This window comes from Elephas maximus, chromosome 3, assembly GCF_024166365.1.
Source record: "Elephas maximus indicus isolate mEleMax1 chromosome 3, mEleMax1 primary haplotype, whole genome shotgun sequence".
NCBI classification, from domain to species: domain Eukaryota; kingdom Metazoa; phylum Chordata; class Mammalia; order Proboscidea; family Elephantidae; genus Elephas; species Elephas maximus.
Window position 1 is genome coordinate 51,929,178 of NC_064821.1, and position 21,731 is coordinate 51,950,908.

General features: G+C 46.8%; 1 protein-coding gene across 1 annotated transcript in view; it reads left to right on the forward strand.

Annotated features, from left to right (window-relative positions):
• The window catches only part of TNFRSF8 (TNF receptor superfamily member 8), an 81,255-nt gene that overhangs the window by 9,219 nt on the left and 50,305 nt on the right, over positions 1–21,731 (forward strand). Inside the window, exons 2-3 of the mRNA XM_049877952.1 lie at positions 6,359–6,446; positions 19,211–19,327. Of these exons, the coding sequence (XP_049733909.1) occupies positions 6,359–6,446; positions 19,211–19,327 (205 nt within the window). The remainder of the gene's footprint in view (positions 1–6,358; positions 6,447–19,210; positions 19,328–21,731) is intronic.

Here is a 21,731-nt window from a genome sequence, read left to right on the forward strand (position 1 = left end):
TCCTGCCTCTGGTTGGACCCTCCCAAGAAGGAGGCAGATAGCCTGGTGGATAAGAGCATGAGCTTGTTGCAAGACTGCCTGGGGCCAGATCCTGGCTCTGCCACTGCCTAGTTGTGCAACTTTAGGCATTTCTAAACTTCCAGGTGCCTCAGTTTCCCCACCTGTCAAATGGGGTGATCATAGTACCTACTAGTTGTTGTTGACCCTTAGAATAATCTTTCCTTTCAGAAGCAAAATGATGTAGCACCTGCAGCTTCAGTCTTTGGGCTCTGCTTCTGGTAGACCAGGCCTTCTCAACCTTTAACGTGCCCACGACTCTCCTGGGGGGGCCTTGTTAAAATGCAGATTCTGATTTACTAGGTCTGGGGTGGAGCCTGAGGGTCCGCATTTCTAACAGGCTCCCAGGTGATGCCAGTGCTGCTGGTCCAGGCGCCTCACCTGGGTGATAAGGTGTTAGAACACACAGAAGTAGGAGACCTCAGTGGATACTGGCCCCCCACACGCCTGCCCCAGGAGAGGGTGGGACTTGCCTCTCCCGCTCTGGCCCCCTTTGGGATTTTGCATTTGATCTGACCCCTTCTTCCCCCTCTCCCACCCTTACTCCCACACCAGCTCTAGATTCTGGCTCCCCCAGGTATCGCCCTGTTCTGTTTCCTCCATTCACCTAAGACCAAAAACCAAAAACCCACTGCCATCCAGTTGATCCTGGCTCATAGTTTACGGAAGCAGACTGCCACATCTTTCTCCTGTGGAGTGGCTGATGGGTTCGAAACGCTGACCTTTTGGTTAACAGCCAAGCCCTTTAACCACTGTGCCACCAGGGCTCCTAGATGAGCTCAGGTGGGACTTTTTGAAAGTGAAATGTACCAGGTTTTACAGGGAAAACCAAACTAACCTGAAAATAGAAAAAAAAAAAAAAATGGTAAGGTTTCAGCCACTCTCTTTTTATCTCGATGCCACTAAGGCTGGCCACGAGCCTCTGGGTTGTACAGCTCATCACCCTGCGGGACACCTTGCTTTGCCTCAAACCTGTCGGGGAACCCCACCCAAAAGCCCCCCTTCCAGTCCTTGGGGTTTCCCCTTCTCCCCTCTCTCCTCTCTGGACCCCCTCCCCTTCCAGACAGGGGCCAGAGCACTGTCCCAGCCATCTTTCCCACTTCCCTGAGGCAGCAGGAGCTGGTGGGCCATCCAGGACCTGGATCCTAGGCCAATGGGAGCTGGTGGCTCTTGCCAGACAACGTAACAGACCTCAGGGGTGGGGTGGGGGCTGCCTTAGATGCTCAGGCTGCTGCAGCTGCGTAGTCTGTGGGAGGCTGGAATGGGTGAAGGGCTCATGTAAGTGGGAAGTAAGCGCAGTGGGGGACAGTGGGGTAGATGCGGAGCTGGCAGAGGGTTGCAGTGAGGGGGGCTGGGGTGAGGGCTCTGTCTGGGGCAGGGGACTGGCTTTTGGGGACCACAGACAGTGCTGCAAGGGTCCCAGATGCCTCCTCTCTCCAGTTTCTGGGAAAGTGGGTCATGTCTCTGACTGAAGTGAAAGCTTCCAGGGCTTGGGGGAGGGTGGTGGTGGTGGTGGTGGTTCTGGTCCCGGTCCCGCTTAGCTCCCTGGCGTACAGTAGGTGCTTGGTGTTCTGGTGGAGTGGGCAAGGGTCAGATGACCTGGATTCAGATCCTGACCCGGCTACACAGTGTGACCTTGGGCAGGGCTCTTCACCTCTCAGGGTCCAGTTCCCATGGTGTAGGGCCTCATGGGGTTGCTGGCTTCAGTAGCTGCTATTGTCATTACTTCCACAACAACAAGTATGCATTGAACTGACCCCATTTTCTGACGCTTCTAAGACAGTGACATCATAGGCAAAAAAATTCCCCAGTGTCCCCATCAGAGAAGGCTTCCAGAGTGGCCTGGGGACATCTGGGGTGGGTGTTGGGTGATGGGGTTGAGCTGTCCAGCCTACACCTCTGGGAATAGCTGCAGGGACTTGGGGCCCAGTCCATATGTGGGGTTAGGGGGCTTCTCTCCTTCCCCTATGCCCCACAGGGAACGGAGGCCCCCAAATCCTCTATTCTTCCCTTCATGGAGCTCTGATGAGTTGGCCCTGGTGACCTGGCTGACATCCCATGGTCCCACTGGACGGTGAGAAGACAGCAGCCCGGTAGTGGCACACCGTGTACTCTACCTCCCTGTCTCCCGCCATTTACACAGAATTCCTGTTGTGGTGTAGTGGTGAAGTGCTACGGCTGCTAACCAAAGGGTCGGCAGTTCTAATCCACCAGGCACTCCTTGGAAACTCTATAGGGCAGTTCTACTCTGTCCTATAGGGTCACTATGAGTCAGAATTGACTCGAGGGCAATGGGTTTGGTTTTTTATGGGTCCTGTTGTTGAAAAACCCAACAATCTACTGCTGTTGAGTAGATTCCAACGCATTTCCTGAGCACTTGGTGTCCTTTAGGTGCCATTAGTTACATGTGTGGTTTTGTACATTTGCTTTGTTTCTCTCTGTCTTTATGTACCCACATATTATTGTTACAGTGAACCCTGTGAGAGCTGGAACTTGGCAGGACTGCTTTGTTTTTCCAGGTCTCACAAGTTTTCCACCTTTCACAGGATGCAATCTTACCACTTTTCTTTTGCTTGTTTTAGTGGAAAATATTTGAATTTTCCTTCTCCGACAGGTTTCTGCCTTACACGGGTTCTGGCTTTCACAGGTTTTACTGTATTATTATTTTGTTTTACTGAACCATTTGCTGGTTAGTTGCATACATTGTGGCCCTCCATCCCTAAATATCCCATCATGTTTCTTCTACAATAAGGACATCTCTTAATAAACAAATGACCAAATTCAGGGCATTTAACACTGATATAATGTTAGCAAGCATAAAGTCCGTATTCAAATTTCACCAGTTATCCCAATATTGTCCTTTATAGCAACCCCCCTCTTCCCCACTATTCAAGACCCGATCCAAACATTGGTCATGTCTCTTTAATCTCCTTTAATCTGGAACATTCCTCAGCTTTTCTTTGTCTTTCACGCGTTGACGTGTTTGGAGCATCTGGAGAGTCCGGAGAGTCCCTACCTATAGGCTTTTGGACTTGCATCCAAAATATATAAAGAGCTTCAACAAATCAATAAGAATAGCCAGACAACCCAATTAAAAAAAGAAAAAATAACCCAAATCTGTTGTTAAGTAGAAAGTCCCTCAGTTTGGGTTTGTCTGATGTGCTCTCATGATGAGGTTCAGGTTATGGATTTTGGTAGGAAGACCACAGAAGTGATACTGTGTCCTGATCAGTGCACTGGATATTTAATTTTAAAGATGGGGAGCTTTGGGTCCAGAGAGGGGGAGAGAGTTGGGGATATAGTGAGGCTTGAATCTCCTCTCTGCACTGAGCAGCTAGGTGATCTTGGGTCGGTGATTACCTCTCCGGGCCCTCATCAACATAGACTGGGGTGGAGTAAAGGAGAAGTTGTGTGAAAGCAGGCACCCAAGGCCAAACTCAGGGGAGTGAGTGCACAATACTGTTGGCTCCCTATTCTTCCCTGCATCCCCACATCCCATCCCTCCATTGACCAAGGATGCTGGAGCCAGGAGATGAAGGGGAGCATCCAGGGCTCCCCTTCAGCCACCCACAGACCCTGGCAGAGTGAGCTGGGGCCTGAGACCATGGCCCCTCAGATCCTCAGGCTGTCAGTGAGGTGAACAGGCAAGCAAGGCAGGGAAACCCAGGCCGACAACCAGAATTTCTCCCATACTTAGCCGGCCCAGCAGGTCGAACCATAATACCCCTACCCCACCCTATCTGTAGGCTTCTAAACCTCACCTGGTGAGATGTTGGGATTCAAGGAGAATCTTGGGTTGTCCAGGAAGCTCCCTGCCCCCTGGAGAGGCCCCCAAGAGCCTGAGAGAAATGAGATCCTGCTGGAGGGAGGAGGCTAGATGTGGGCTGGGAGAAGAGGATGTCCTCAAGGCCCTGGGCTCTGGATTAAATGAGATAGAAGACACACAAATGTCCTGAGACCAGTGTCATGCAAATGTCAGGTTATAGTTATTATTTCAAATTATTATGGTGATATATATGTGAAAAAACAGAATAATGTAATCAACACCCCATGTGTTCCCCCCGCTTCCAGCCTCACTGGCTTCCTTTGTATTCTCTGAACATACCAGAAATACTGGTTTATTAATTTTCACTGTTCCCTTCAGGGGAGAGAAGAAGGAGGCTTTCGGGTGCCACCTCTTCTGCATTCTTCCTCCAAACCAAGAAAATTGCATCTCCATTCATCCCACAGTGGCCACTTTCTTTGCCAGGCCTCATCTTGGATGCTGAGGACATGGAGATGGGACACAGTTCCTTCTTCCCTCCCTCCAAGGAGTTCACCATTATGAGTCTCCCTGGAAACCTTCTTTGGTGCACCACTGTCATCCCTCCAGGAAGGACAGAATTATTTCCCCAGGATTTTAGCAGAAACTTTTCTTCTCTTGAACCCCCTCTAGCAGTGGGGCTTAACTTTTAAAAAGCCCCAGAAACACATGGAGGAGTCTGTTAGAAATTTAGATTCCTGAAAAAAGTGACCCTTGACCCCGACCTCACACCATGCACAAAAATGATTTCCAGATGGATTACCAACCTAACTGTAAAAGGTCAAATACTTTGTCCAGAAGACAATGTAGTGAATGTCTCAATGACATTAGGTGGCCAAATATTTCTTAAACAAGACCACCAAAAAGGCATTCATTAACCCTAAAAGAAAAGATCAATAGATTGGAGTCCACTAAAATTAAGAATTCTTGCTCAACAAAGGACTCCATTAAGAAAGTGAAAAGACGAGCCATAGAATGAGAGAAGATATTTGCAATACATATACCCAACAAAGGACTTGCATTCAAAATATATAAAGAACTTCCACAAATCAATAAAAGTAAGACAACCCAATTAAAAAAAAAATAGAAAAAAAGACTCAAATAAGCATCTTCCACAAGAGAATATCCAAATCACTAATAAGCATGTGAAATGGTGCCCAACATCTTTATTCATCAGAGAAATGCAAATAAAAAACACAGTGAGTTATCACTGCACACCCACCAAAATGACTACGATTTAAAAAACTGACAATACCAAGTGTTGTCAAGGATGTGGAGCAACTGGAACTCTCATACACTGCAGTGACATGTCAATTGGTATAATCACTTCGGAAAACTGGAGAATTTATCAAAGCTGACTATACACATACCTCAAAAAACCAAAAAATCCACTGCCGTCGAGTTGATTCCAACTCATAGCGACCTTATAGGACAGAGTAGAACTGCCCCATAGAGTTTCCAAGGAGTGCCTGGTGGATTTAAACTGCCATCCTCTTGGTTAGCAGCCGTAGCACTTAACCATTACACCACCAGGGTTTCCACACATACCTCATGACCCAGCAATTCCAGTTCTAGGTATATATGTAACAGAAAGATGCACATTTTGTTCACCAAAATATATGGATAGGAATATTCCTAGCAACATTATTCATAATAGTTGAAAAGGGCAATTAATCCAAATCTCTATCAAGAGTAGAACAGGTAAATTGTGTGTATTCACGCAGTGGACAAATTCCTGCTATGTGTAACAATGTGGATAATTCCACAATATAATGTTGAATTAAAGAAACCAGTTGCAAGAGAAGGGACTGTATGATTATACTCTGTAAAGGTAAAAAACACAAAACTAATGTATAGTGTAGCAGTCAGGTTAGTGGGTGCCTTTTTGGGGGTAGTGAGTGGAAAGGGGCATGAGGGAAGCTTCTGGGACTGGTGATGCTCTGTTTCTTAATTTGGGTGCTGGTTGCATTGTGTGTTCACACTGTAAAAATTCAGGGGACTGTGCACTTGAGGTCTGTGCACTATTCTGTATAGGTGTTAGACTTCAACAAACAAGTTTACCAGACTTTCATATTGCTAGGCCCACCCCAGAGACTAGGTAGGAGGCAAATGGATTAATCCAAGCGAGAGCTGATGGTGGCTGGGACCAGGGTGATGGAGGGGTAGGGAGAGTGGTCTGAAGAGGGCAAGAGGATTTGCTGGTGGGTTATATAAGTATATGACAGAAAGAGAGAGTCAAGGAAGATGCCAAGGTTTTTGACCTGAAGGCTGGAGTTGCCATCAACTCCAGTGGGAAAGATGGGAGGGAGGAGCAGGATTGAGGGAAATAGCAAACGAGGAGATTCCATTGTGATTTCTCTTCTGTAACATGAGGTTCAGCTCAGGTCTGGATTTGACATCCAGTGCAGACCAGGCTTCCTGGGGCCAGAGGCAATGGGGGAGAATGTATGTCTGGGGCCCTCCTGGCCTCACTAGCTCTTGGCTTGTCTGACTTTCTAGGATCGAGGCCCCGAGGACATCTGTGCTGGAGACCCCAACCGCTACTATGACAAGGATGCTGGGAAGTGCTGTTACCGCTGCCCCTCAGGTGAGTGGGGATGCTGGGGGTGCAGATAAGGGGTGGTTTTTGTCCTCAAGTCACAACCATCTGGGGGGACTGGCGAGCAGGGAAGATGGGAGCAAACATCATCATTGGCATGGTTGGTTAAAGATTTCTGAAGTCCTTCCCCAATGTCACAGAATCCAGAAACTTTCTCTTGGGAGGGTAGGGCTGGGTTTGTTGCTGCCACATGGAGGAAAGAACATCTCTGTGCATTTTTGCTTTTAATTTATAGCTGTCTCTTATTGAACACTTACAATACACTAGTCTGAAACCTGTGTATGCATTGCATCATCTCGTTGTTGTAGTTGTGTGCTCTCAAGTCAATTCTGAATCCTAGTGACCCTATTGGACAGAGTAGTACTACCACATAGGGTTAAATGCTGAAATCTTTATGGGAGCAGGTTGCCAGGTCTTTCTTCTGTGCAGCAGCTCGCGGGTTCAAACCTTCCACCTTTTGGTTAGCAGCCAAGCGCTTAACCACTGTACCACCAGGGCTTCTTAAAATTTCTACTTTTTATTCCCATTTGGGAGATACAGACATGGGGCTCAGCAAGATTAAGTAACTTGCCCAAGGTCACAGAGCTGGGAAATGGCGGAGCTGGCTGGGGCTGGAGCCCAGGGCTCTGTGATCCTAGTTGTTGTTTTTAGATGCCATTGAATCAGTTCCAATTCGTAGTGACCCCATGTATAAGAGAATGAAACACTGCCCAGTCCTGCGCCATCCTCAGAATCTTTGTTATGCTGGAGCCCATTGTCACAGCCACCGTGTCAGTCCATCTCGTTGAGTGTCTTCTTCTTTATCACTGACCCTCTACTTTACCAAGCATGATGTCTTTCTCCCGGGACTGGTCCCTCCTTATAACATGTCCAAAGTATGTGAGACAAAGTCTCACCATCCTTACTTCCAAGGAGCATTCTGGCTGTACTTCCTCCAAGACAAGATTTGTTCATTCTTTTGGCAGTCCATGGTATATACAGTATTCTTCATCAACACCATAGTTCAAAGGTGTCAATTCTTCTTCGGTCTTTCTTATTCATTGTCCAGCTTTCCCATGCATATGAGGTGATAGAAAATACCATGGCTTGGGTCAGGAGCATCTTTTGTCCTCAGAGTGACATCTTTGCTTTTTAACCCTTTCAAGAGGCCTTTTGCAGCAGATTTGCCCAAAGCAATGTGTCATTTGATTCCTTGATAGCTGCTTCCATGGGTGTCGATTGTGGATCCAAGTAAAACGAAATCTTTGACAACTTCAGTCTTTCCTCTGTTTATCATGATGTTGCTTATTGGTCCAGTTGTCAGGATTTTTGTTTTCTTTATGTTGAGATGTAATCCATACTGAAGGCTGTGGTCTTTGACCTTCGTCAGTAAGTGCTTCAAGTCCTCTTCACTTTCAGCAAGTAAGGTTGTGTCATTTTTTTTGCTTTCTTCATGTCTTATGTCCTTGATCTGTGCCCCTAGCGCCTGGACTATCAACATCTCCTGACTGCCCAGCAGCTCCGCAAGTCCGTTATGGTCCTCATCTGCTCTAGCCCAGAACATGTATTTGCCCCAGGGCAGCCAGGACTAGAGATCTTTCAGTGACCAGTCTCCTGCCCGGAGCTCATTTCCTGGAAGGCCCGCCTGCCCCCATCACGGTGGTCTGTTCCTAGTAGATTATCAGGAAGCACTTCCAGAACAGGGAGGACCATTGTTCTTTCTGCTTGCAGAGGATGCTCAGGGCGGAGGAGGGAAGCAACTAGAACAGGGTCCCCAGGCATTTCCATCATCTGTGGTTATTATCAAAAGTCCCAAGGCACATCCAGTGACCTCAGCTGTGTGAGGCATCAGATAAAGATGAACTGTGGTCTCACCTCCAGGATCAGACAAGATCAGAGGGGAGGAGAGATGTTAGTATGCCAGTGAAGGATGTAAGGAAGCTGCTGTGTACAATGGTTCATCATAATGGCTGCAGTGCTTGGAGGAGGGTAGGTCATTGGGAGTGGGCGAGAGTCATCAGGAAGATGCCCTGTGTTGGTCCAGACATAAGCTCATCTAATCCTCCAGCCATGCTGTCTGGAGGTAATGATAGGCCCACGTTACACAGGAAGGCTCGATGCCTGCCTCAGGTCCCATGGCGGGTGTGTGGCTGGAGCTGGACGGGATCCGGTCAGCCTGATTCTAGACCTGTGGCCTTGTTAATCCACCATGAGATGCAGACCAAGCCCGTGCTTAGGCCACCAAAGGACGAGGAAACCTTTTGGGAGATAATTTGATACTTTCTATTCCCCCAAATAATTCAAGTAATTATGGGTGGGGAGCGGGGAGGGGGTGGGGAAGCAGAACTTTATTGGACTTTCTCACCTTTATTTTGTGGTTTAGTGTTGATTTTGAATTGTATATCAGGTAGGTCCCCATCCTTTTTTCAGAGTTAGGACTTCAGTGATTAACTGGCTGGGCCTCCATCCATCCACCCATCCACGCACATACGCATCTACCCTCCTGACTTTTCACTCACTCTCTCGCTCACCTGTCTACCCATTCTTCCTCCCATCCATCCATCCATCCATCCATCCATCCATCCATCCATCCATCCATCCATCCATCCATCCATCCATCCATCCATCCATCCATCCATCCATCCATCCATCCATCCATCCATCCATCCATCCATCCATCCATCCATCCATCCATCCATCCATCCATCCATCCATCCATCCATCCATCCATCCATCCATCCATCCATCCATCCATCCATCCATCCATCCATCCATCCATCCATCCATCCATCCATCCATCCATCCATCCATCCATCCACCCATCCATCCATCCATCCATCCACCCATCCACCCACCCATCCACCCACCCACCCACCCACCCATCCACCCACCCATCCAGCAACTGTTTATTGCTAGTCTCGACGGCATAGGGTTTTCAGGGGTATAGTGAGGTCTCTTTTTACCCTTCGAGCCTTATCTCTCTTCGCCTTTCTACAGGAACTGCTCTGCCTGGTGTTGTCTGAACCACCTGTGCACTTCTGAGTCTCTGGGCCTTCGTGCGTGCCTCTCCCTCCACCTATGATGTCCACCCCACCTCTCCCTGCTGAAATTCTGGCACCCCTCCCTGCTCTACTGCCCTCGAAAACCTAGTGCTGGGTGGCTCCCACACTTCTTCTCCCAGGCCGGCCTCAGTCAGGGTTTTTTAGTCTCTCCCTTTGGAGTAATGTGCCCTACAACATTCTGTGGCTTTTCTTGGGATTCACAGTTCCAGCCTTGGGAGAAAGACATTTCCCTCCCACCTTCCTCTGGCCCCTTTGATCCCAGCCTGGAGGGACCTTGATGGGAAGTTGGTGGGGGGAGGGGGGAAGTGACAGCCCAGGTTCCAGGTCAGAGGTCTCCTCCCTTGAGGAGCTGTGACTTAGGAAGGGGGGCTCCCTTTCCCACCGCCCTTTTTCAAGATGCTGGTGATGGGGGTGGAGACCCACTGAGCACCTATGCTAATGCAGTGGGTGAGGCATTTTGCTGAAGTTTTAATAACCCTGTGCTTCCGGGCAAGGGAGAAAGGAAAAACGAAAAACCCACAAAAACTCCTCCCTTGGTCTCTCGGGGAAATTTCTGACATTTTGACTGCCCTCTGCAATCAGCGCTCAGCTGTGAGGCTGCATTTATACGGGGGCGGGTTGGTGAAGGGAGGAAGCCTGGAGATCTTTGAGATTGAGAGGTTTGTTGTTGTTAGGTGCTATCCAGTCCGTTCCGACTCATAGCGATCCTATGTACAACAGAAAGAAACACTGCCTGGTCCGGCGCCATCTTCATAATCCTTGTTATGCTTGAGCCCATTGTTGCAGCCACTGTGTCAATCCATCTTGTTGATGGTCTTCCTCTTTTTCACTGACTCTCAATGGCAGCAGGATTTGTTTTGTTTTTTTGGTTCTCTACTTTACCAAGCATGATGTTCTTCTCCAGGGATTGGTCCCTCCTGATAACATGAGAAAAGTATGTGAGATGAAATCTTGCCATCCTTGCTTCTAATAAGCATTCCAGCTGTACTTCTTCCAAGACAGATTTGTTCATTCCTCTGGCAGTCCGTGGTATATTCGGTATTCCTTACCAACACCATAATTCAAAGTCATCAATTCTTATTCGGCCTTCCTTATTCATTGCCCAGCTTTCACATGAATATGAGGCGATTGAAAACACCATGGCTTGGGTCAGGCGCATCGTAGTCCTCAAGGTGACGTCTTTGCTTTTTAATACTTTAAAGAGGTCTTTTGCAGCAGATTTGCCCAATGCAAATCTGAGAAGTTTAGATATCATCAAATCCCTTCTCTCACCCAGAACTGAAATCCCATTTCTGACAGATGGTCCCTAGCCCTCTGCTTACTTACCCTCAATGACAGGGAGCTCGCTGCCTCATAACAACGACTAACACTGATTGAGCATGCTGTATACAACGTCCACTGTGCTGAGCCCTTAGTCTAAATTAGCATGTTGAACCCTTACAGGGACCCTGGAAGGTAGGTGAGGAGGCTTTGTGATGAAATGGTTAAGCGCTTAGCCGCTAACCGAAAAGATGGCAGTTTAAAACCGCCCAGTGGTACCACGGATGATAAGCCTGGTGTCTTAGTCATCTAGTGCTGCTATAACAGAAATACCACAAGTGGATGGCTTCGACAAAGAGCAGTTCATTCTCTCTCAGCCTAGTAGGCTAGAGGTCAGAACTCAGGGTGCCAGCTTGAGGGAAAGGCCCACTCTTCCTGTAGGCCCTAGAGGAAGGTCCTTGTGATACATCAGTCCTCCTTAGTCAGGGAGCATCCCAGTGCAGGAAGCCCAGGTCCAAAACGCTGTGCTCTGCCCCTGGTGGTATGAGGTCCCCAACTCTCTGGTAGCTTCCCTTTCCTTTTAGCTCTTGAGAGATAAAAGGTGGTGCAGTCCACGCCCCAGGGAAACTCCCTTTACATTGGATCAGGGATGTGACCTGGTAAGGGTGTTACAATCCCACCCTAATCCTCTTTAACATAAAATCACAATCACAAAAGGGAGGACAACCACAGAATACTGGGAATCATGGCCTAACCAAGTTAGTATACACTTTTTTGTGGGGACATAATTCAATCCATGACACATAGTGACCTGCTGTTAAGATTGCAGCCAAGAAAACCCTATGGAGCAGGAGCAGTTCTATTCTGTAACACATGAGGTCGCCATGAGTCAGAATTGACTCAATGGCAACCACTACCACCACCACCGAGAGGTAGGTGCTATTATTAAACATCCTTAGCAAGTGAGGTAGGACAGTGGGGGTTCAGTAGTAGAATTCTCACCTTCCATACGGAAGACCTGAGTTCAATTCCTGGGCAGTACACTTCATGAGCAGACACCACCTGTCTGTCAGTGGAAGCTTGCATATTGCTGTGATGCTGAACAGGTTTCAACAGAGCTTCCAGATTAAGAAGGACTAGGAAGAAAGACCTGGCAATCTACTTTCAAAAATCAACCAATAAAAACCCTATAGATTACTATGGTCCGATTCACATCTTATCATGGGGATGGTGCAGGACCAGGCAGCGTTCTGTTCCATGAGTTAGGGACCAACTTGACAGCTAACAAGAAGCAAGTAGGAAAACTTGGAGACGGAGAGGTTCAGGGATTTCCCCAAGGTCACAGGCTACGTACGAAGCGGCTCAGCTGGGGCTTAAACCTGTCCTTCTCACTCAGAATCCGGAGCTCTTCACAGCTATCCCGTACTCATTGCTTCCTGGGAGGCAGTAGAGCGCACTAGTGAGGAGCTGGTGTTGGGGCCACACACCCACTTCCTATTTCACGCCATGCTTCCAGGACCCCCGTCCTCTGTGCCCAGGCTCCCTCCCCACAGGAGCAGGAAAGGGTCTGTATGAGGCTCACCCATATGGTGGGGAGAAGGTCTGTGAAACCAAGCATGGAGGTAGGTAAGATCATGGTCTGTTTGGGCTTGGGTGGTGTGTCCACCTTGTCTGGGGAGCTGAGGCTTTCTCCCAGGGCTGTGAGAGGAGGGCTTCACCGGCCCCGCTCCCATGCCTGTGGATAAGCCTAGCTCCTCACGGGGCCTGCAGGCCTGGCATGAGGGCTGCTACCTCGCCATCTGAGACTCTGTCCTGTGGAGCCCCTCCTCACAGAGCCTCTTTGCCTCCCTGGGTCTCCATCTTTGCTTGACTAGCTCCTTGTCATCCTTCAGGTACAACTTAGCTGTCTACTCTCCCTATAGCATTCTCTTCTTTCTGCACAGTGGCCTCCTCTGTCCCCGCTACTCTTGCCCGAGCTTGGCCAGTGTACAGCTCTCTGTCAAGTCTGAGTTTCCTTCAGGGCAGCAGGAGGGACATTCGACAAGCATCTCAATTCCAATTCCAGTGAGAGGAGAAAGCCTTGGGGGTAGGGGCTCAGATAAATCCAGATATCTGCCTCTGCCTCTGATATCAGTGTTTTAAGACACTGGCTCTGGGTACCCAAGGCCAGACCACTGCTGTTTGTGTGTGTGTGTGTGTGTGTGTGTGTGTGTGTGGCGGGGGGCCACAGAGGTAAGGGTGGGGGGCAGTGGGCTAGGAAGAGTCTCCAAAATGTATCTGCTGCAACAGGCTGGTACGATCTGGGGTGATACCGCTGGGAGCCGCAGGAACACACTCCTGGGGGACCTCATCTGGATGGAGCACTCAGGGGAGGCTTCCTGGAGGAGGTAGCAACTAAAGGAATCTGAGGTTGAGCAGGAGTTGGCTGGGCAAGGGTGGGGAAAGTGTGTGCTCTGGTTAGATGACACAGAATATACAAAGACTGGAGGTGGGCAAGAGTGGCTCACTCAAGAGCTGGAGGGGTTCCATTTGGTTGGAGAATAGGGTGTAGAGAGGGGGCGAGGTGGGGAGGATGGAGTGGCTGGTGGCTTAGACTCAGGCAGGAATATTTCTCCATGTGGGAGTTTCTGGGACCAAAGCAGCTGGGGCTGAGTTGCCTGTCTGCCCCGAGGTTAACCCAGAGGTGAGGTGGTGTTGGAAATGTCTGTAAGAACAGCTGGAGGCAGGAAGGTGCTAACCAGAGACTGGGGGTGAGGTGTACAGGGCAGAGGAACACTGGGAAATCATTCCAAGAACACCTCCACAACTCCGGAGCCTTTCTTAACCATTTTTGTTTCTGATTACAAAAGTAATACTCAATGGAGAGGATCTGTCTGAAAAATGCAGAAAAGAAGAAGAGAGAAATGAACAAACACCCATAATTCTTGTGCTCTGTCTGCTCCAGCCTCCGTGGCCTTTCTATTCTTTGCAGGTGTCATGCTTGCTCTTGCCCCAGGGCCTTTGCACGGCTCTTCCCTCTGCCTGGAATGCTCTCCTCCATTCCATGCATGACGGCTGCCCTCCAGCCTTTGGGTCTCAGTGAGATCTCCCTGCCCACACTGTCTTGAACTCTCGCTCCACTCTCCCGTCTTCCTCTCTCAGAGCACCTGCTTTATTTTCTTCTGAGTTTGTATCCACATTGGAAGCCAACTTGTTAATTTCTTTTTTTGATAGTTTTAAAATTTTTATTTCATTGTGCTTTAGATGAAGGTTTACAGAACAAACTAGCTTCTCACTAAAAAATTAGTATACATATTGCTTTATGACAGTGGTTAACAACCCCATGACATGTCAACACTCTCCCTTCTTGACCTTGGGTTCTCTATTACCAGCTTTCCTGTCCCCTGGGCTGGTGTGCCCCTTTAGTCTCATTCTGTTTTATGGACCTGTCTAATCTTTGGCTGAAGTGTGAATTTCAGGAGTGACTTCATTACTGAGCTAAAAGGGTGTCCAGGGGCCATACTCTTGGGGTTTCTCTTGTCTCTGTCAGGCTAGTAAGTCCGGTCTTTTTTTGTGTGTTCGAATTTTGTTCTACATTTTTCTCTGGCTCTGTCTGAGACCCCCTATTGTGATCCCTGTCAGAGCAGTCAGTGGTGGTAGCTGGGCACCATCTAGTTATTCTGAACTCAGACTGGTGGAGGCTAATTTATTTCTTTATTTATTTGTCTTTCTTCCCTAGGGGAGAGTGTAAGTTTCATGGGGGCAGGGACTTTGTTTTCTTCAGTCCATAAATCAGTACCTGGTCCCTAGGGGGTGGTCAGAATATGTGAGTTGAGTGGGGGGTGGTCAGAATATGTGAGTTGAGTGAATGAGTAATCCCACCACCAAATTAGCTACTCTGAGCCCTTGGGTATATTTTCTGCAGCAGAATGTTCTAAAGCATTCCCAGATCAGACCCTGGTGCTAAAAGATGATGCTAAAGGCATCTGGAGAGGGGACCTGGATGGGGTTGGATGATCAGAAAAGTTCCACAAGGAGATAGTATTTCGGTCTAACCTGATTGGATGTGAAGAGTTCCCAGTGGGTGGTAATGGAGGTGCAGGGGCATCTTAGCCTGAGGACAGAACATTCCAGGACATATGAGGGAGGTCAGGGGAAAGGCTGAGATGTCCACCTTGGCTGAGGCATAGAGTGCATGAAGTGGACCGTATATGGAGTCTGGAGACATAGAGTGAGGGCCCAGGAATGCCACGCTGAGAAGTTTGTATTGATTAGGTTTGCAGACCATATATTGATCAAATAAATATATCCCAGGGACTGTGATAGGGGAATCAGTGGTGAGCAAAGATGGAACAATCCACCCTTGAGGAGCCAGCATTCATGTGGGGAATCCAGACACTAAGAAAATCATCCCACAAATAAAAGTGAGATTGCAATTGATGGGCCTCTGACAGTTGATAACAGCAGTCCCAGCCACATTGCAGAGGGAGTGATGTTTTGACCATGATGTGAAGGTTTATTAGGGGGATAGGGGGAGAAGTGTTCCTGGCATAGGGACCAGCTTGTGCAAAGGCTCTGGGGCAGGAGGGAACTAGAGATTAGAGAGTAAGGGAGATGTAGGTGGGCAGAGCCTCATAAACCATGGTAAGGACCCAGGCCTCTATCCTGGGAACCATGGGAGAGCTTTGAAAGTTTTAGGCAAGGATGATGGAACCAGGTTTACCTCTTGGAAAGACCACTGGGGAGCTACTGAAGTTTTCTGAGCTTCAGAGTGAGAGTCATCAAGCTAGGATTTCCGTAGGGGCTCTTACCTTGGGGTCTATGGACTCTCAAGTTTTGATGGGTAGATTTCAGGATGTCTGTGAACCTGAAGGATCCCTGGGTGGTGCAAATAGTTAAGTGCTTGGCTAGTAACTGAAAGGTTAGTGGTTTGAACCCAATCAAGGATGCCTTGGAAGAAAGGCCTGGCCATCTGCTTCTGAAAGGCCACAGCCATGAAAATGCTATGGAGCACAGTTCTATTCCAAAACACGGCAACTGGTTGGTTGGCTGGTGTTCCTAAAAGGGTTCAGTTATTTTCGTTAAAACCAGTTGCCTTTGAGTCGATTCCAGCTCATGGTGACCCTATGTGTGTCAGAGTAGAACTGTGCTCTATAGAGTTTTCAATGACTGGTTTTTCAGAAGCAGATCACTACGACTTCCTTCCCAGTTACCTCCGGGTGGGTTTGGCCTGCCAATCTTTTGGTTAGCAGCCGAGTGGTTATAACTGTTTGTACTACCCCGGGATTTCTATTTTTGTTAGCCTCTAATTGGACTTTTCATTATGAATTCCTTCCACTATGAATTAAGGCAACAAACCAAAGTAGTAATAGTAGTACCTGAGACTTTGTTATCAGTTGAAATCACGGATACTTTCAAATTATTTTACAGTTGCTGCAGACATTGTGCCTCCAAAACTATGGTCGTCATTAGATCTTATTATTTAATGAGCTTACCAAGAATCACATTACTACTACTATTACTAATGTGGTTCTGCCTAATGTTTTGATAACCATATTTCGGTATAGTTGGGTGCCTTTGTAATCCTGTGTGTTTAAAAATATGATTCTGAGGCATGTCTATATGCTTCCCCACACTGCCAATGGAGCACAAGAAATGTTAAAACCTTTTGTTTGTAACTAACAGAAGCTTAACTCACACAGGGCCAAACAAGACAAAAGTGAAACCCTTGGCTCAAGTATGGAAAAGTGCGGGGACCCTGAATCCAGGGGTTTCAGTGAAATCCACAGGAGTCCATTTCTCTCCATCTCTGGACTCTGTTCACCTCTGAGTTGTCTCCTTAGGTGGGTCCTGCCCATGCCCATCCTGCAGAACAACCACCTAGACAGCTCTGGGCTTAAACTGCCTTTTGAATCAGAAACCCAACAGAAAAGAGAGGGCCTCATTCTGGATACTAGTTGAAAAACCAGCTGCTGTCGAGTCCACTCTGACTCACGTTAACCTCATGTGTGTGAGAGTAGAACTGTGCTCCACAGAGTTTTTGATGGCTGATTTCTTGAGGTAGATTGCCAGGCTTTTCTTCTGAGGTGCCTCTGTGGGGACTTGAACTTCCGACCTCCAACCTTTGGTTAGCAATCTAGCCTGTTAATCATTTGCACTATCTAGGGACTCCTCTTTCTGAATGTTGTTGTTGTTGTTAGGTGCCGATGAGTTGGTTCCGATTCATAGCAACCCTATGTATAACAGAATGAAACATTGCCCAGTCCTGTGCCATCCTCATGATTGCCATTATTCTTGAGCCCATTGTTGCAGCCACTGTGTCAATCTGTTTTGTTGGGGGTCTTCCTCTTTTTTGCTGACCTTCACTTTACCAAGCCTGATGTCCTTCTCAAGGGACTGGTCCCTCCTGATAACATGTCCGAATTATATGAAACGAAGTCTCGCCATTCTTGCTTCTAAGGAGCATTCTGGCTGTACTTCTTTCAAGACAGATTTGTTTGTTCTTTTGGCAGTATATTCAATATTCTTTGCTAACATTGTAATTCAAAGGAATCGATTCTTCTTCGCTCTTCCTTATTCATTGTCCAGCTTTTACATATATATGAGATGATTGAAAATACCATGACTTGGGTTACGTGCACCTTAGTTCTTAAAGTGACATCTTTGCTTTTTAATACTTTAAAGAGGTCTTTTGCAGCAGATTTGCCCAGTGCAACATGTCATTTGATTTCTTGATTGCTGCTTCCGTGGGTGTTGATTGTGGATCCAAGTAAAATGAAATCCTTGACAACTTCAGTCATTCCTCCATTTATCATGATGTTCTTTATTGGTTCAGTTGTGAGGATTTTTGTTTTCTTTATGTTGAGTTGTAATCCATACTGAAGGCTGTGATCTTTGATCTTCATCAGTAAGTACTTCAGGTCCTCTTCACTTTAGCAAGCAAGGTTGTGTCATCTACATAATGCAGGTTGTTAATGAGTCTTTCTCCAGTCCTGATGCTCTGTTCGTCATCATACAGTCCAGCTTCTTGGATTATTTGTTCAGCATACAGATAGAATAAGTATGGTGAAAAGATACAACACTGACACACACCTTTTCTGACTTAAAACCATGCAGTATCTCCTTGCTCTGTTCAAATGACTGCCTCTTGATCTATGTACAGTTTCCTCAGGAGCACAATTAAGTGTTCTGGAATTCCCATTCTTCATGATGCTACCCATAATTTGTTATGATCCACACAGCTTAATGCCTTCGCATAGTTTTAATAAAACACAGGTAAACATCTTTTTGGTATTCTCTGCTTTCAGCCAGGATACATCTGATAACAGCAATGATATTCTTCGTACTATGTCCTCTTCCGAAGCTGTTCTTGTGAAATTGCCAGTGGTGGGCCTCATTGGTTGACATAAGTCATGTGCCCCTGCTGAGCCAATCACAGTGGTGAGGAAGACAGAGTACTCCTATTGGCCTGCTTGGGTCATGTGCTCAGCCTGAACCAATTACATCGGCTGGAGGGATAAAGTATTCTGATTGACCTGTCTGGGTCATGTGCTCGTCCTGGACCTGACCAGACCAGAATCTCACTGGTCAAAGAATGGGGCAGGGCAGGCAGAAAGTCCTGTAGACATCCCTCACCCCACCTCACCCCTATGTCCTATTTAATCAGTGTCAACATCATGTGTCTCCCATTCTTGTGCAATGGGAAACCGAGTCCCCGATTTCTCAAAGTGAGACCACCCAGAGTCTCCTCTGTTTGGGCTGTTAGGGGATGGTTGGGTGAGTTGCCCACCTCGAGGTCAGACTGGATTAGGCTCTGCATGGTCTAGGGACTTATAGCTCTCCAATTCCTGCAGTGAAAACAGGAAGCCCATCAGGATAGTGCTTGCTGTGTGCCTGGATCTTCTGTGAGCACTTTATTCACATTGATGCTTCAAACCCAAAAAACCAAACCCACTGCCGTCGAGTCAAATCTGACTTATAGCAACTCTATAGGGCAGAGTAGAACTGCCCTACAGAGTTTCCAAGGAGCGCCTGGTGGATTCAAACTGCTGACCTCTTGGTTAGCAGCCATAGCACTTAACCGCTGTGCCACCAGGGTTTCCACATTAATGCTCACACTCCCTTTAATCCTCACAACAAACCTGGGAGGTGGGTCCTAGTATTATTTTAATAGCGAGGATGTCATAGCTTGCCCAAGGCCATGCAGTTGGCAAGTGGCAGCCCTGGAGTTTCAGGCCCAACTCTTCACCTCTACCTGTGTTGTGTCTCCTGCCTGCCAGGTGACCTTGGACAAAGTTTGCCCTCTCGGGGCATCGGTGCCTCCATCTATAACATAAGACTTGGGCTGATGTGTTTGGGGGTTGGCCATGGAGCTGTGGGGGGCGTGGATTTTAGGGATGAGCAGTGGAGAGTGGGAAGCGAGGCCTTCACCACGGCAAGCCTGGCCTGAAGCCTCTCTGCTTCTTTTTCCAGAGCCGTCCCAGGAGAAGCAGTGTGTGCAGTCCTCCACTGACTGCGGGAAGCAGTGTGGGTCTGACCACTACCTGAATGAGGCCGGCCGCTGCACAGCCTGTGTGACCTGCTCAGGAGGTAAGGGTCTTGTCCTCCCTCAGGGGCTCCTTCCAGGGAGCATGGAGGGCTTCAGAGGAGTGACGGAGAACCTGGAAGGTGGAGAGCACTGGGATTCGGTGCCTGTTCTCTGAGTTGTTCCCCGGCAGTCTCAGTTTACTTTTCTGGATTTTTGAGTTGATACCAGCCGTGATCTTTTGTGGAAACCCTGGTGGCATAGTCGTTAAGTTCAACAGCTGCTAACCTAAAGGTTGGCAGTTTGAATCCACCAGGCACTCCTTGGAAACTCTATGGGGGAGTTCTACTCTGTCCTATAGGGTTGCTATGAGTCGGAATCGACTCGATGGCAATGGGTTATGGGTGATCTTTTCCAGCCATACTTTTCAGAGAGACGTAGCTGACTTTTTTTTCCTCAAGGGGATTCACATTTATTGAGTTTAATCTTCATGATATGCTTATGGAGGATTCTTATCTTATCCCTGCTTACAGTAAGAACACTGAGGCATAATGAGGTTAAGTGGCTTTCGAAAGAGCATAAAATTCTATCAAGTGGCAGAACTGGGTTTGAGCCAATGATCTGGCAGCTGGAGCTTGGTTCTTTCCCCAAGATCACAGTGCTTCCAAAAGAATGGTTTCAACAAGCCCTTTTACTGTTATTTTCTTATTTTGGTTAGTGAATGTGCCTGTGGGCTAGCTGGTATTTTTTTTTATGTGTGTACGTGGGGTGGAGTGAGGAAATTGGTTGAGACCTCTTGTGGCCTAATATAAGATCAAGCCTGTTAATTGTTATTTTCCATAATATGTATCTTTATATATATATATATTGCCTTCATTTATGGATTTCTGAGACAGATGTATTAAAATCTATCTCCCAGTATGGTTTTGTTCATTGATGAGATTTTCATTGTAGTCTATCAATTATTGCTTTATATATTCCAAAGGTATGTTATTTGGTACATGAATGTTCATGAATATTATGTTTTCATTGTTGGACCTTTTATCAGTAGGAGCTGGACCTCCTTGTTTCTTATAATGCTTTTTACCTAAATTCAATTTTTCCTTGATAATTGTCATTTCTTTTTTCTTTATGTTAGTATTTCTCTGGTATATCTTTACTTTTTTTTTTTCCAAAGTAACAGCTGCATTTTATGAAATAAAATTTATATGTTCATCATAAAAAATTCAAACAATACATAAGAGTGTAAGGAAAAAAGCCAAACCTCACCCCCTTCCCTCCATCCACAAATAAATCGTATTGTCACTGGATGGTCATCATGACTGACTGACACAGTTATATACCTGTATACAGAGAGAAGAGCGGATAGGTTAGTAACCAGACACACTGTACTCACAAAGAAGAAATTTTAAGAGAATGAAATCATACTATTTATGGCATTAAAATTATTACACTTATTTTTAGTCAAGTGTACTAGAAGAAGAAACTAAAGTGAAGTCAAAGGAAGGCCAAGTCTCAGATTGATTAATGTGCCTACCACAAGAAATAGTACAGTCATGTGCTGCATAACGTCTGTTTGGGCAGGCAACTGACCACATATATGTCTGTGGTCCCATAAGGTTATAATACAGCTCAGAAATCCCAACTGGAGAATGGGAAGTAGTGGACGTAACCGGACATAGTGACTGCAACAGCTTCCCGCATGCAACACGTGTATCTCATGTCTCTTGTACACAATGTGGCTGTGCTTCCAGGTGTATAATGGTACAGTACATATAACTATAATACCTGTATCTTATAGTTGTAATGAACACCTGTGTTACTAGTTTATGTATCTACTGTAGTGTACTTTCTATCATTATGTTAATGTAAACTTTCCCTACTCCCTACTTACAAATAAAAAGCTTACTGTATAACAGCGTATGCTTCCACTCATAGGCAGCAGCATCCAATCTCGTGTATCGTGTGTCTCTTGAGTGTTGTAGCGTTATCTCTCTGCTTGATTTTCTTTCAAAAATATTGCCATGAAGTGCATCGTGGCTCCCAAATGCAGCAAAACCCGTGTAGGCAAACGAGAAGCATCAATTTGGAAGTAAAACAAAATGTACCCCGTATAGCTTTGCTAAGTATATAATATGGTGTTCCCACAATGTCCAAATCACATAACGTCTTATCTCACAGAACATATTGTGGACGTTAAGCCACGCATGGCTGTGGTTCCTAAAAAACAAAACAAAACAAAACTCTGTACAATTAAGAAAAGAGCTTATGAAAATCAACAAGCAGTTGGGAATCATTTAAGGAACTACTGTCTCTTGTGTTAAAGTCTATTTGTTCCAGTTTTTGCATAGTATAGAATAGATTGACCATCAGTAATGAAAAATGAAGTGATTAGCTTGCCCACTTCCCCATCCTCTTCCTGATGTTGCTGACATCATTTTTACTTTATCATAGTCTATGGCATTTATA